This window comes from Lactuca sativa, chromosome 5 (assembly GCF_002870075.4).
Source record: "Lactuca sativa cultivar Salinas chromosome 5, Lsat_Salinas_v11, whole genome shotgun sequence".
NCBI classification, from domain to species: domain Eukaryota; kingdom Viridiplantae; phylum Streptophyta; class Magnoliopsida; order Asterales; family Asteraceae; genus Lactuca; species Lactuca sativa.
In genome coordinates this window covers 214,859,015-214,871,960 of record NC_056627.2, presented here as the reverse complement: position 1 = coordinate 214,871,960, position 12,946 = coordinate 214,859,015, and the positions used below count along the sequence as shown (strand labels likewise).

Sequence of the window (12,946 nt, the reverse complement as noted above, 5' to 3'; positions counted from 1 at the left end):
TAATAGATGTGAACTTAAAAATTGCTTATCTCTCTTGGGAAAAAGGAATCACCAAATGGTATTTTTTTTCTATTCATTGATTAATTCATTCCATTTTCGAAATTAAAAGTTTTGTAGCAATCTGATACGGGTACGACCCATGGACGACCCAAGAGGATGATACGAAGGCCCATCCGCTTTAATGACTAACGGGTACTTGTTGAACAAGCAAAAGAAAATCCCCAGCAACTTAATTCACGTGTGCATGAGTTGGTCATTCATATTTTTAGGACCCACTAGTTGTTTTCCGTTAGGAATAAGTCTCAGCACAATAGTTTAGTTCCTTGATTTTTGGCAGCCATGTGCCATTTTTATTTTAGTATTTAATGTTTCTAAGGTTTTGGAGAATGAATACGTTGAAAATTGTCCCAAAAACTGTCTCCTCCTCTCTGTTTTTTTTCTGTGGAGATTGACCCTCTCAAACAAGGTCTTATCAATTTGGTGCTTTCATTGATCCACCTCAACCATGCCTCCAAAACCTGAGTCCGCCTCTTCAATGTTTGCAGTCGACAAACCACCATCCATTAAAGCTTCCATGGCATCCATGGTTGAAAATATCTCACAGTTAGTAAATTCCTCCCATGCCCACCAAACCACCACTCAGTCACAACTTGATATCATCATGAAGCAGCTGACAACCCAATATGAACAAACAAACACTCTCCTTGCCACCCTCATCAAGCCAGAAAACAAACCATCCTGATCCTCCTTTCCCAAACCAGAATTCAAACACAATTCCAACGACAGGCAACTAAGACCACCAAAACTCACTCTTCCCTCTTTTAACGGATCCAACCCACTCGACTGGTTATTTCAAGCTGATCAGTACTTTGCATTTTACGAAATCCAGCCCACAGAACGCCTCACTATGGTTGCATTCTATCTCTCGGGGGATGCTCTTAGCTTGTACAAGTATCTTTACAATAACAACCTCCTTACTACCTGGGATGCCTTCACAACAGCCTTAACCATCCGTTTTGGCCCATCAACCTATGAAAACCATCAAGCAGCCTTATTTAAGCTTCACCAGACCACGACTGTCACAGCTTACCAAACTGAGTTTGAGCGGCTTAGTAATTGTATCATCGGCTTGCCATCGGATGCGCTGCTGAATTGTTTTCTATCAGGGTTAAGAACAGACATTAGCCAAGAACTTGCCATACTCCGACCCAACACCATTACCGAAGCCATCGGCCTAGCCAAATTGATCGAAGATAAAAACAACGATTTACGTCTTCGAAACCGTTACACACCCGCACCTCGAACCTTCACACCAGCTACTACATCACCTCGTCCGGTAACCACAATCGCTACCACAAACACCCCCACAACCGCCGGTCTCTTACCAACACCAACACCGACCAAACCAAACCAAACGTTGCCTTTCACTCGCTTATCCCCTGATGCCATGCAACAAAGAAGAGCAGCAGGTCTATGTTTCCGTTGCCCAGAAAAATATCATCCGGGTCATAAATGCAACCCACCCCAGTTCATGATTATCGTCGATAATGATGACATACAAACTGAACCCCATGAATCACCAGAAAAACCGTTGTTCCAGTCTGACGACACAGTACCAGTCACGGACCTGTACAACACAGAAATCACTCCTCAGTTCCTGTCGTTATCACCGGCAGCACTCCTCGGATCAGCGTCCCCCAAAACACTTCGAATCACGGGATATGTTGATGGTCATCCAATTACAGTTTTGGTAGATTGTGGCAGCACCCATAACATTGTGCAACCACGTATTGCCAATTTCCTTAAACTTATCACCACACCCATTCCCACCTTCTCTGTCATGATCGGTAACGGCTCACATATTCACTGCCATGGGTATTGCCTTGAGGTTTGTCTCCACCTCAAAACAGCCCAATTCACGATTCCCTTTTTTGTCCTACCTATTGAAGGAGCAGACATCGTTTTAGGTGTGCAATGGCTCAGTTCCCTTGGACCAATCACAGCTGATTTCTCCATACCCCAACTTACATTTACACAAGGGCAAGAACAATTCACCTTAACAGGAGAACCTCTAGTTAGCCCAGCTACAGCTAGTACCCTACACTATCTCATACAAAAACACTCTGTCGTCTCCATGCATGCGTTACTGTTTGATCCAAAACCCATAGATAACATCCAAACGTCAAAACCAACAATCACTGATCCTATTCTTCAACAATTATTGAGTGAATTCCATCATATTTTCGAACAACCTTCCCACTTACCACCAAATCGTCCACATGATCACCATATACCCCTTCTTCCCAATGCTGCACCCGTCAATGTACGACCCTACCGTTACCCTCATTTCCAAAAGAAAATTATGACGGAACTCATAACCAATATGTTACAAGAGGGACTGATTCACCCGAGCACTAGCCTATTCTCATCACCGGTCCTATTGGTCAAGAATAAAGACGGTATATGGAGGTTTTGTGTCGATTACAGAGCCCTAAACGCCATCACTATACGTGATCGTTTTCCTATCCCGACAGTCAATGAACTCCTAGACGAACTCCACAATGCTTTCATCTTTTCGAAGCTTGACTTACGTGCAGGTTACCACCAAATACGGGTTCACAATGATGACACTCATAAAACAACTTTCCGTACCGTCGATGGACATTACGAGTTTAGAGTCATGCCGTTTGGCTTATCTAACGCACCCTCCTCCTTCCAGGCTGCCATGAACGACATCTTCAGAGACGTGTTACGCCGGTTTGTTCTCGTTTTCTTCGATGATATTTTAATCTACAGCAGTTCTCGTGAACAACATTATGAGCACCTACGCATGGTCTTTGAAACACTATCCAAACATCAGTATTTTCCCAAGTTATCAAAATGTATCTTTGCAGTTCATGAGGTACAATACCTAGGGCATGTGATATCACAAAAAAGGCATGGCCACAGATCCAGAAAAACTCAAAGCAATAAGTGACTGGCCCAAACCCACATCGATGACAGGCTTACGAGGGTTTTTGGGCTTGACGGGCTACTATCGCCGCTTTGTACGTAACTATGCCCAACTGGCTGCCCCACACAGATCTCCTTCGCCACCCAACCCTTCAATGGACACCTCAAGCCACCACTGGATTCGAGAACCTCAAAAATGCCATGCTCACACTTCCAATCCTTGCACTACCAAACTTTGAAGTTGTTTTTGACGTCACCACAGACGTCTCCGGCACCGGCATTGGAGCTGTATTATCCCAAGTAGAGAAACCCATTGCTTTTTTCAGCAAGAAGTTGTGTCCATGTATGCAAGCCGCCTCCACCTACGTAAGAGAGCTCTATGCCATTACCGAAGCCATAAAATAATGGCGTCAATACTTGTTGGGCCACCGTTTTAGGGTATTCACAGATCAGCGCAGTTTAAAGCATCTACTTACTCAAGTGATACAAACACCGGATCAACACAAATGGGCCGCTAAGCTCTTAGGGTATGATTTCGAAGTCTTCTACAATCCGGGCAAGGAAAATCGTGTTGCAGATGCTCTTAGTCGTAAAACAGAAGCCATACTAATGACCATATCGTTCCCTACTTTTCCTTGGGTACAAGAACTACAGGATTACTACACCAAAACACCGGAAGGACGTGACTGGCACCAAAGAGTTTCATCAAACCCAGGTAAATTACTTGGATATCAGCTCCACAATGGTCTCATCTTTTACAAAGATAGATTATTTATTCCCCTCATTCCATCTCCCCGACTCAAGCTTCTAGAAGAATTTCACTCTTACACTATGGGGGGTCACTCAGGTATCACAGCCACCATCCATCAGATAAATGCATCTTTCTTTTGGCCCCATCTAAAAAAGGAGGTCACAAAATTCATTAAAGAGTGCATCACGTGTCAACAAACCAAGTATTCCACCCAACAACCGTATGGGCTCTTGCAAGCATTACCAATTCCCAATCAAGTATGGGAGGAGATATCAATGGATTTTATTACACACTTACCCCCATCAAATGGAAAAACCTCAATATGGGTCATAGTTGATCGTCTCACAAAATTCTCCCATTTTATCACCCTTCCCTCCCACTCGACTGCTGCATCATTAGCGACACTATTCTTACAACAAATCTACCGCTTGCATGGAATTCCAAAAACAATCTTGTCGGACCGTGACCCGATCTTTCTCAGTCAATTTTGGAAAGAGCTCTTTAACAAAGTAGGGACAAAACTCCTGCATTCCAGTGCCTACCATCCAAAAACTGACGGTCAAACGGAAGTCGTCAACCGCTGTTTAGAAACGTACCTCCGTTGCTTTGCAAGTGATGAACCGATCCATTGGAGTAAGTACATTTATCTAGCTGAGTACTGGTATAATACCAGCTACCATAGTGCAATCCAAATGACACCTTTCCAAGCTCTTTATGGAAGACCACCTCCAGCATTCCCTCATTATACAATGGGTAGTTCAAAAGTGGAATCAATCGACTCTACCTTGACCATGCACCAACAACTAATCTCACAGCTCAAGGATACATTGCAACAAACCAGACAAAGAATGACAGATCAAGCTAATAAACACCGTCCAGACAAGGAATTCCAAACCGGTGACCTGGTGCATCTCAAGTTACGCGTCTACCGCCAAATCTCAGTCAAAAAACGGGAATCCAACAAGTTGTGCAAACGCTATTTTGGTCCCTTCAAGGTGCTGGAACATGTTGGAAAAGTAGCATATCGACTAGAACTTCCACCAGGATCAAAAGTCCATCCAGTCTTTCATATTTCCCTGTTACGCCCTTGCCATGGCACCTCGCAACCATCCTCCTTACCATTACCCACAACTTTTGTTGAGGACATGCCAGTCATACAACCAGAAGCTATCTTGGATCACCGAACCATGCGCTCAGGAGGGAAATCTACTGATCAAGTTCTTGTTAAATGGAAGGACCGGGACATTACAGAAGCTACTTGGGAAGACAAGGACTCTATAGATCTCACTACTGTTTCAGACCTTGCGGACAAGGTCCCTGTCAACAAGGGGGGAATTGATACGGGTATGACCCATGGACGACCCAAGAGGATGATACGAAGGCCCATCCGCTTTAATGACTAACGGGTACTTGTTGAACAAGCAGAAGAAAATCCCCAACAACTTAATTCACGTGTGCATGAATTGGTCATGCATATTTTTAGGACCAACTAGTTGTTTTCCGTTAGGAATAAGTCTCAGCACAATAGTTTAGTTCCTTGATTTTTGGCAGCCATGTGCCATTTTTATTTTAGTATTTAATGTTTCTAAGGTTTTGGAGAATGAATACGTTGAAAATTGTCCCAAAAACTATCTCCTTCTCTATGTTTTTTTTTCTGTGGAGATTGACCCTCTCAAACAAGGTCTTATCACAATCTAAAAACACTTTCTTTTTCGTTTTGTTCAGGAAAGCTATATAGAGAAAGGAAGGAACGAATGAGGAGGAAAACAAAGATGATGGACAAGAGAGATAGAAAGATGACTAAGATCTCACTTCCAAGATCGATGCGGTTCTTATTGTTGTTGTCTTTAATTTTTGAACAAATACTCACAGGTTTGTTTCTCATATCCCTACATCACTTTGATTACCTTAAATCACTTAGGTGGTGTTTGTTTTTTGTCTTCAGATCTGCGTGACCTCTTCTGTCTACGACGCGCAGACCACGCGCAGACATTAGCCTTCGCAGACAGTTTGTTTTTTTGAAGACCGCAGAGCTAAAAATGTATGCGCGCCCTCTTCTTGGCGCAGATGTGAACCATAGTCTTCTAACATCTTCAGAGATCTTCTAGCCTAATAAAACATATATATCTTTATTTTTTTTAGTTTTTTTTAATTTATATTTTTTCCAACTTTATTAATAATAAACAATTTGAAAAAAAATTACAAAACTTAAAAAAAAAACGCTCGACGATACAAACATGATATTTTTGACAAATTTATAAATAAAATTTTATTACAATAATAATCGTTGAAGTTTTTTATATAAATATGAAAAAAAATCGTAATATATTCTTATATTTTTTGCCAAATTTTGTAAAACATTATTTAATACAGTAGCGTCAATTTATCGAGAAAATATGTATGATACGTTTTTAATGGATTTAATTAAAAAAAATTGAAGTTTATTTCCATCTATTTATGTATCAAATTCTTTGATTACTAATTATAATGTTTAGTTATAACTTTGCAACCAAAGTTGGTTTTTATCAAATATATACATTAATTCATACCATTTTTATTTTTATTTTTATTTTTTATACAATAATACATAAAAGTTGATATAAATTCGTTAATTATTTATAACCAAGTCATAAAAATATTAAAAAATCACTTTCAAGTTTAAAAAAAATCAGTTTATTTAGATTTCAGTTTATTTTAGTAGCCCGCAGATGTTAATAAAACAAACAGTCTTATTTTTTCAGACTGCAGACATTTGGTCCACCTCTTCTACTACAGAGGTCTACAGATGTGGTCCGTAGACTGCAGACATTTTGCCTCAGAAAAAACAAACAACACCTTAGATTTATGTAAAAAAAACGTCATGTGATTATCTTTAAAGATTGATTTAATTTTTATGTATGTGGGTTTTGTTCTAAGTAGTGATATGATACGTGTTCTAGGGTCTATGTTGATTCTTATATTTGTTTGTGTATATGTTTGGAACAGTTGAGTTGTTTCTGAATCTATCATAACCTATATTTCTCTTGTATACTTTCATGATGTATTAGGTATTGTATTATGAATAAATGGAAGAGGAAAGAGTTATGTTAAAACAAAAGAGGAGCCAATGAAATCTTGTTTTCATAGCCTATTTCATTTTATGATCCATTATATATTTGTTTCAAGACTTTTTAGAACATGGTAATATAAAATATGGAGAAGACTATGATCTGATCTGTGAGTGATGCATCTATTAAAAGTCTAACTAAGGACCAACATGTTTCTTTTATGTTAGATTTTTACATGTTTTGGCTAATATAATGATTTTAATAAGCCTAATTCTCATTTTCTTATTTTTTTTTTCTTTTAGCTTCTTTGATTCCAATAAGCATGCACAACCTACAAATATCAGTTATAATTATTATTATTATTAATTTTTTTCTATATTTGTTTGGTTCAGGATGGAGCACAATCACATGGAGTTGCTACAAAATCTCTCAATCCGTTTGATTTTTGGAATGTTGATGATCTTGAAGTTAGGAACATTATGTTTTGAGTACTAGTACGATTTAGACTTATTATTTTTTCAAGACATTTGTGTTTTAGTTATTGAGAATATTGTTATAGGAAAAGTTTGAATTAAAGTAAAGATGTTGTGTTTTACATTTATTATCTTAATTGTCATATTATTGTTTTATATTTCATTTAAAATTAAAAAATGGATTTAATTTATTAATATAACTTTTTATGTTAAAAAATGTCACTAAAAGCATGAAAAAGATTAATTATTTTTGTAGTTAAATAGTGGCATAAAAGTAGTAACACTAAAACCTACAAGTTCTTTAGTGGTATAATCAAAAAGTGCCACTAAAACCAAATTAGTCTGCAGCGACACAATCAAAAAGTGTCACTAAAGGTCTTTAGTGGCAGCTCTTTTAGTGACACTTTTTTTTGTGCCGCTGATTGCCAGGGGGGTCTTTAGTGGCACTTTTTGGGTTTTTAGTGGGACTTTTTATGTGCTACTAAATGTCATTTAATTTATAGTGAAAATCCTCAACAACCTCAGGCAGGGTCAGAATCAACACCTCACATGATCTCTGTCTTAAAGTCTCAAAATTTTCCTGCTTCTCAGGCCCCCAGAAAAATATACCATACTGACTCAAAGTCGCAAAAGAGCTTAAACCCTCACCAGGACCAGAACCACTAACCAGTCTGCCTCGAAGAGTCACCATACTGAAAATAGACCATACAAACCATCAGAACACGTATAAATAATATCGAGGAGTCTCACACTCTACTAGCTCCCTAGTTTCATCATGGCTCTCCTTGACTCGAGTACGGATCATCTGCTTCAAGTAGTACGGGCCCATAATACATTCCACATCTATCCGTACTTTCCTCAAGGATCGCCTTGAATCATCCAAGTTACTTCCTATCCATACATATAATCCTCAAAAAGACAAGGCTCCCCACACTAAATCTCTTCCTAGGCTTTACCAGGGCAAACACCACACTACTCTCCGCCATCAGCTGTAGAAGAAACACAACTTAACCTCCTCTAACTAGCTCACTAATACAATTACATACCACCGACACTAGATAATTCTTCGAATGAAATGTCTCACACTACAATGGTTTGACTTAAACAATAGATGTGCAATAGAGTTAAAACCTAACCTTCTAAAACTATTTAGTCTCAACAATATGTAACTTAGTATATTTGCTTACTAGTTAGTTTAAGCTAATGGGAGCTCCAAAAAAAGCACAAAGCAAGCACCAATCGAGCATTGAGTAATCAGAACAAGCATAACCCTAACATGTCATTCTATCACTGACTGATCAGTACTATCATTCAAGTCTACAAGCTCATACAACTGGCATATAAAGGCATCTCTCCTACCATTATATCATGCAATCCTGAGCAGATCCTTAACCCTAATCTAGCATGTGATTCAAAGATTCACAATTCAAAGCATAACATAAACATGTATGAGTATTTTGGGAAAAATTACTGGAGCTTGGTCAACTGCATGCACCACACCGTTTTTCTTTTAACAGAAAACCCTTTTTATAAAAAAATTATATTGAAAAATTCTACCAAACCCTCAGTTTGAGTTTAGACACACCCAAGAGTATGTCCGAATCCCTCAAACTAAGGCTTTGATACCAACTTGTAACGTCCCAATAATTAAGACTAGAAATTTTGATTTTTAAATTAATAAGACCATTATCCAAACAACATCATAGAAACCATGGTGAATCAAAGTGTATGAATAACATCCAAGTACATCAGAGTAATATAAAAATATGGAACTATGTGGTGAGTGCACTGCAATCATCGCAGGTTCTTCCCCTTCGAACCAGAAGTACTTGAAATATAAACTAAAAACCGTAAGCACAAAGCTTAGTGAGTTCCACAAAATACCATATATCGTACATATCAAACATGTAATGTGCCCCGTCCAGCATCGAGCACCGCTCGGTAAACACATCTGTCAGTCATCAGGCCCCGCCTGACATCTAACTCCATCCGGTATACATATGAAAAGATAAACATATAACCATATAAACACATGCAATAATCACAAAGATAAATAGCATACGGGATAGTCATCGTGTCCCGCCCGGCTTTGGGCCCTTCCCGGTAAACATATAAACACACATCACATGCAAGAGTCACGCAGATAACTAGCATCCTAAACATAAAAAACCATGGGCCGACATTGGTGCCTTCGAGCCGCTAAAAGAGGTGAGGAAACTCACCTCAAACTACTAAATCCCTCAAACAAAATCTCGGTCTGTTGGTCTGGAAAATCCCCGCACTAACATCATCAATAATACCCAATTAATAATTAGGACTTAATCCAAAATGAATAGTCTAGTTCACTTGTCTAACATCCAAGGTAAAGGACCAATTTACCCTTTTCCCTACTTGGCCCAATCCATTTGCTCTCTAAAGGCCCAATTCCTAAATGGCACCCAAAGCCCAAATAGCCCAATCTAGAAAAGCCTAAAATACAAAAATTATCCATGGGAGTTAAGGGGCCAAGCCTATACAAAACATAGCCCAAAAACCCAAACCCATAATTCCTTCGGCCCAGACTAGCGTATGCTCGACGTACCAGGCTCGTACACCCTTCGTACACGATTGATGCATAAATGGGTTCGCAGCCAATACGCTTAGCGTACACAGGAGTATGCCCTGTATACTGGCCTAATCCCAACTCTTTGTCCAAATGATTTAGTCACTTCAGAAATTATTATCCAATACACAAGATATCATAATATTAAAGTCCTAACCCATAAAATCGAAGGTTTTAAGCCTTTGCATGGCTAAAAATATCCCAATGTCCAATTCTAGCATCTTAGCTTCATGAAATGAGATTTCAACTTTGCATGGTTGCACAATACCCTAGATTATATGAGGAATTTTTGGTTGTTCAAAGTGGAGCTAAAATTTTACAAAAAAAATAAATAAATAAATAAATAAATCAACTATAACAACCCATGTTGAAAGTTATGTAAGTCAGAGAATCCTTAACCAATTAAGCTGTTTTTTTGATCCTAAATGAAGCAAAGAAATAGAACTAAAATCAGGGAAACAAATCAGCTTGTTCCGAGATCATATAAAGAATTTATGGTTGTTCAAAGTGAGACTAAAATATTACAAAAAATAAAATAATAAAATAAAATAAAATAATAAAATAAAAAATAAAAATAAATAAAAAAAAACTCTAACAACACATGTGTAAAGCTATGTAAGTCGGTGAATTCTTAACCAATTAAGCTGTATTTAGATCCTTAAATGAAGCCAAGATAGAAGGCAACAATCTCGTAAAAATATCAATTCGATCCGAGATCGTATGAGATATTTATGCTTGTTTAAAGTTAGGCTAAAATTTTACAAAATAATAAAGAAAAAACCAAATCCAAATTTGCTTCCCAGTACTAATACTTGGAATTCCAAACAATTAAATAGCATATTACATTCCTTAAGATATGATCAAAATTCTTTTTATATTTTCGGGTTAAAAAAAATGTGACAATTCTTATTTTATATAAATCAATCAATAATCAACATAATAAATTGACCAATAATCATAGACCCTTGAAAATCAAAATCAAAATCAAGTAATTACCTGTAATTGGAATTAGGTTTGCAAAATCGACACACAGAGAAATTGGGGATAAAGAGATCGACTTAGTGTGAAGAAGTTGATTTGTTGAGAATTAGCCATATACAACTACTATAATATCGTATCCAAATATTCATCATCAGGCATCTACTTGTTTAATTATATATGTGTAGGCATACGCATATCATCCATTGAAAGACTCTATATACATATCAGTTTACCCATGTGTGTTGCAGACCAAATATCTAGTAAGTTTCCTAGAGTGATGAACAGAAGACGAAATTGTCATCAATCAAAGAAATCTAAAAAAAACCAATGCAAAGTCACGATAACATCAAATAAGAAATTAAATGAAATCAACAAAAACCAAGAACACCAAAGTAGGGCTGTGTAACTGTGTTACTTCATCTTTCCATTGGGCGACACCAAAGTCTCGATGTATATCCCTTTTTTTCGGAAATCAATTTTATAATCCTTTTTTGTTGTTGCATACGAACTCTTTTCAAAATCCCTACCCGGATCGAGTTCGTTCACATGGCATCCTGATCGACAAACTGTGACCCAATTCCCATTCTTCATCAAATGCAGCGGTTTCAAATAATAAAACTTTCCTGGTATCCGATACCTCACCACCTTCCTCCTCCGAAATACATCTCCATCCATCCTCCATAACTTTCCACCCAACTGATCTGTAGAATTTCGTTTATACGTCACACACAAGTGAAGCTTTCCTTCTTTTTCAAGAACCATGGAGTTCAAAAAGTCAGTCGTTACATCTCCAAAACGAGGAGTTTCCATCACTGTGAACTTTTCCTTCTTTGTGTTGAACTTTATAACTGAAAACGATAATCGACTTCTAATTCTTCTGACACCCTCATCTATGAAATAGATGTTTCCATTGTGTAGAATACTCGCACCCCAAACAAGTTTGGTTCTTTTACGTGTTAAATCCCCCATGCAATACAACTTTCTCCATGAATCAGCTTTCAACGAATATATGTAAGCATCTCCATCCTCGGTTACACGTAAAACCATGTAGTCATCAGCAGATGCTTTGTAGTACAACTCCGACGCACTTCCGGTGACCTTGTAACACTTCGCGTCTGAATAATCACCACACATTCTCTTATATTCACCTGTTAAAGGATTCCATAACATCATAAAAGAGTAATACTCATCTTCTCTCCCCTCCTTGGTTACGCCTACGCAAACCAGTCCATTACAAGATCCTAAAATCGTTATGTTTTTAGAACTACTGGCTACAAATGGCAAAGAGCGGCTGTCGGAGAAACCATCCTCAAGTGCTTCACAGTGGACACTGCGGAAGTGCGTGCATGGTTTCGCATCGGAGAATAAGAGAAGCTTGTGGTGGTTTTGATGGTGGTCGAGGTGCATGTTGGTAAAAAGACGGGTGTTTAGGAAGGAGTTCCATTGTTTTGAAACACATCTTAAACTTGTTGCGTATTTTACCGGCAGCCGTGGTAATATGTTGTAGAAGATTACGTCGTGTGGCAGCTCCGTGATGATGTTAGGAGGGGAAGGGTGGTGCTCCGCCATGTTTGTCTGTCTTGAACCAAGAAGAAGGGTTAGGGAGGATGTTATTATTTATAATTTTCTTAAACAAAATTTCCTTTGGTTTAAACAGAATTGGATTTCGTTGCAGTTCTTTTGACCTGGAATCAAGGAAACAGTTGAAGATTTTTCATAACTTTCGGTTTTGTGATTAAAACATGAAATAAATGTATCCACATCTTAAAATAAAACATATTTATCTATTTTATTTTATACAACTTAACAATTATATTATTCGTTTTTGTTTGTTCAAAAGATTAATTAATCGTATATACAAAAATACTAAAGATCGTTGATTAATAATTGTAAATGGGCATGTTCAAAATACGACCTTTTCCATTATATAGAGAGGGGGTTTTGGTGGAGAGTGCTATTTTGATTTCACTAAGCGCTATTAGAAAATTGGGTAGTTATAGGAAATTTTTTCCTAGAAAAATACATACGGAATAGTGACAAATCGCAGCCTAAAAAACATTGCCCTAATTTAATAATGGATTTCCCACAAAATAGCCAAGAAAACTTTTCCTTGGGCATCCCTTAAGTAATTTGTTACCGA

General features: G+C 37.8%; 1 protein-coding gene across 1 annotated transcript; it reads right to left on the bottom strand.

Moving 5' to 3' along the window:
• Positions 1–11,217: 11,217 nt before the first annotated feature.
• Positions 11,218–12,375, bottom strand: LOC111913841 (F-box/kelch-repeat protein At3g06240). The gene has a single exon (XM_023909551.1). The coding sequence runs from the start codon at positions 12,373–12,375 to the stop codon at positions 11,218–11,220; it is 1,158 nt and encodes a 385-aa protein (XP_023765319.1).
• Between the last annotated feature and the right edge of the window lie 571 nt (positions 12,376–12,946).

Bases quoted from the DNA above. Each gene is read 5' to 3' on its own strand.
- LOC111913841 (XM_023909551.1), bottom strand. From the start codon at position 12,375: ATGGCGGAGCACCACCCTTCCCCTCCTAACATCATCACGGAGCTGCCA.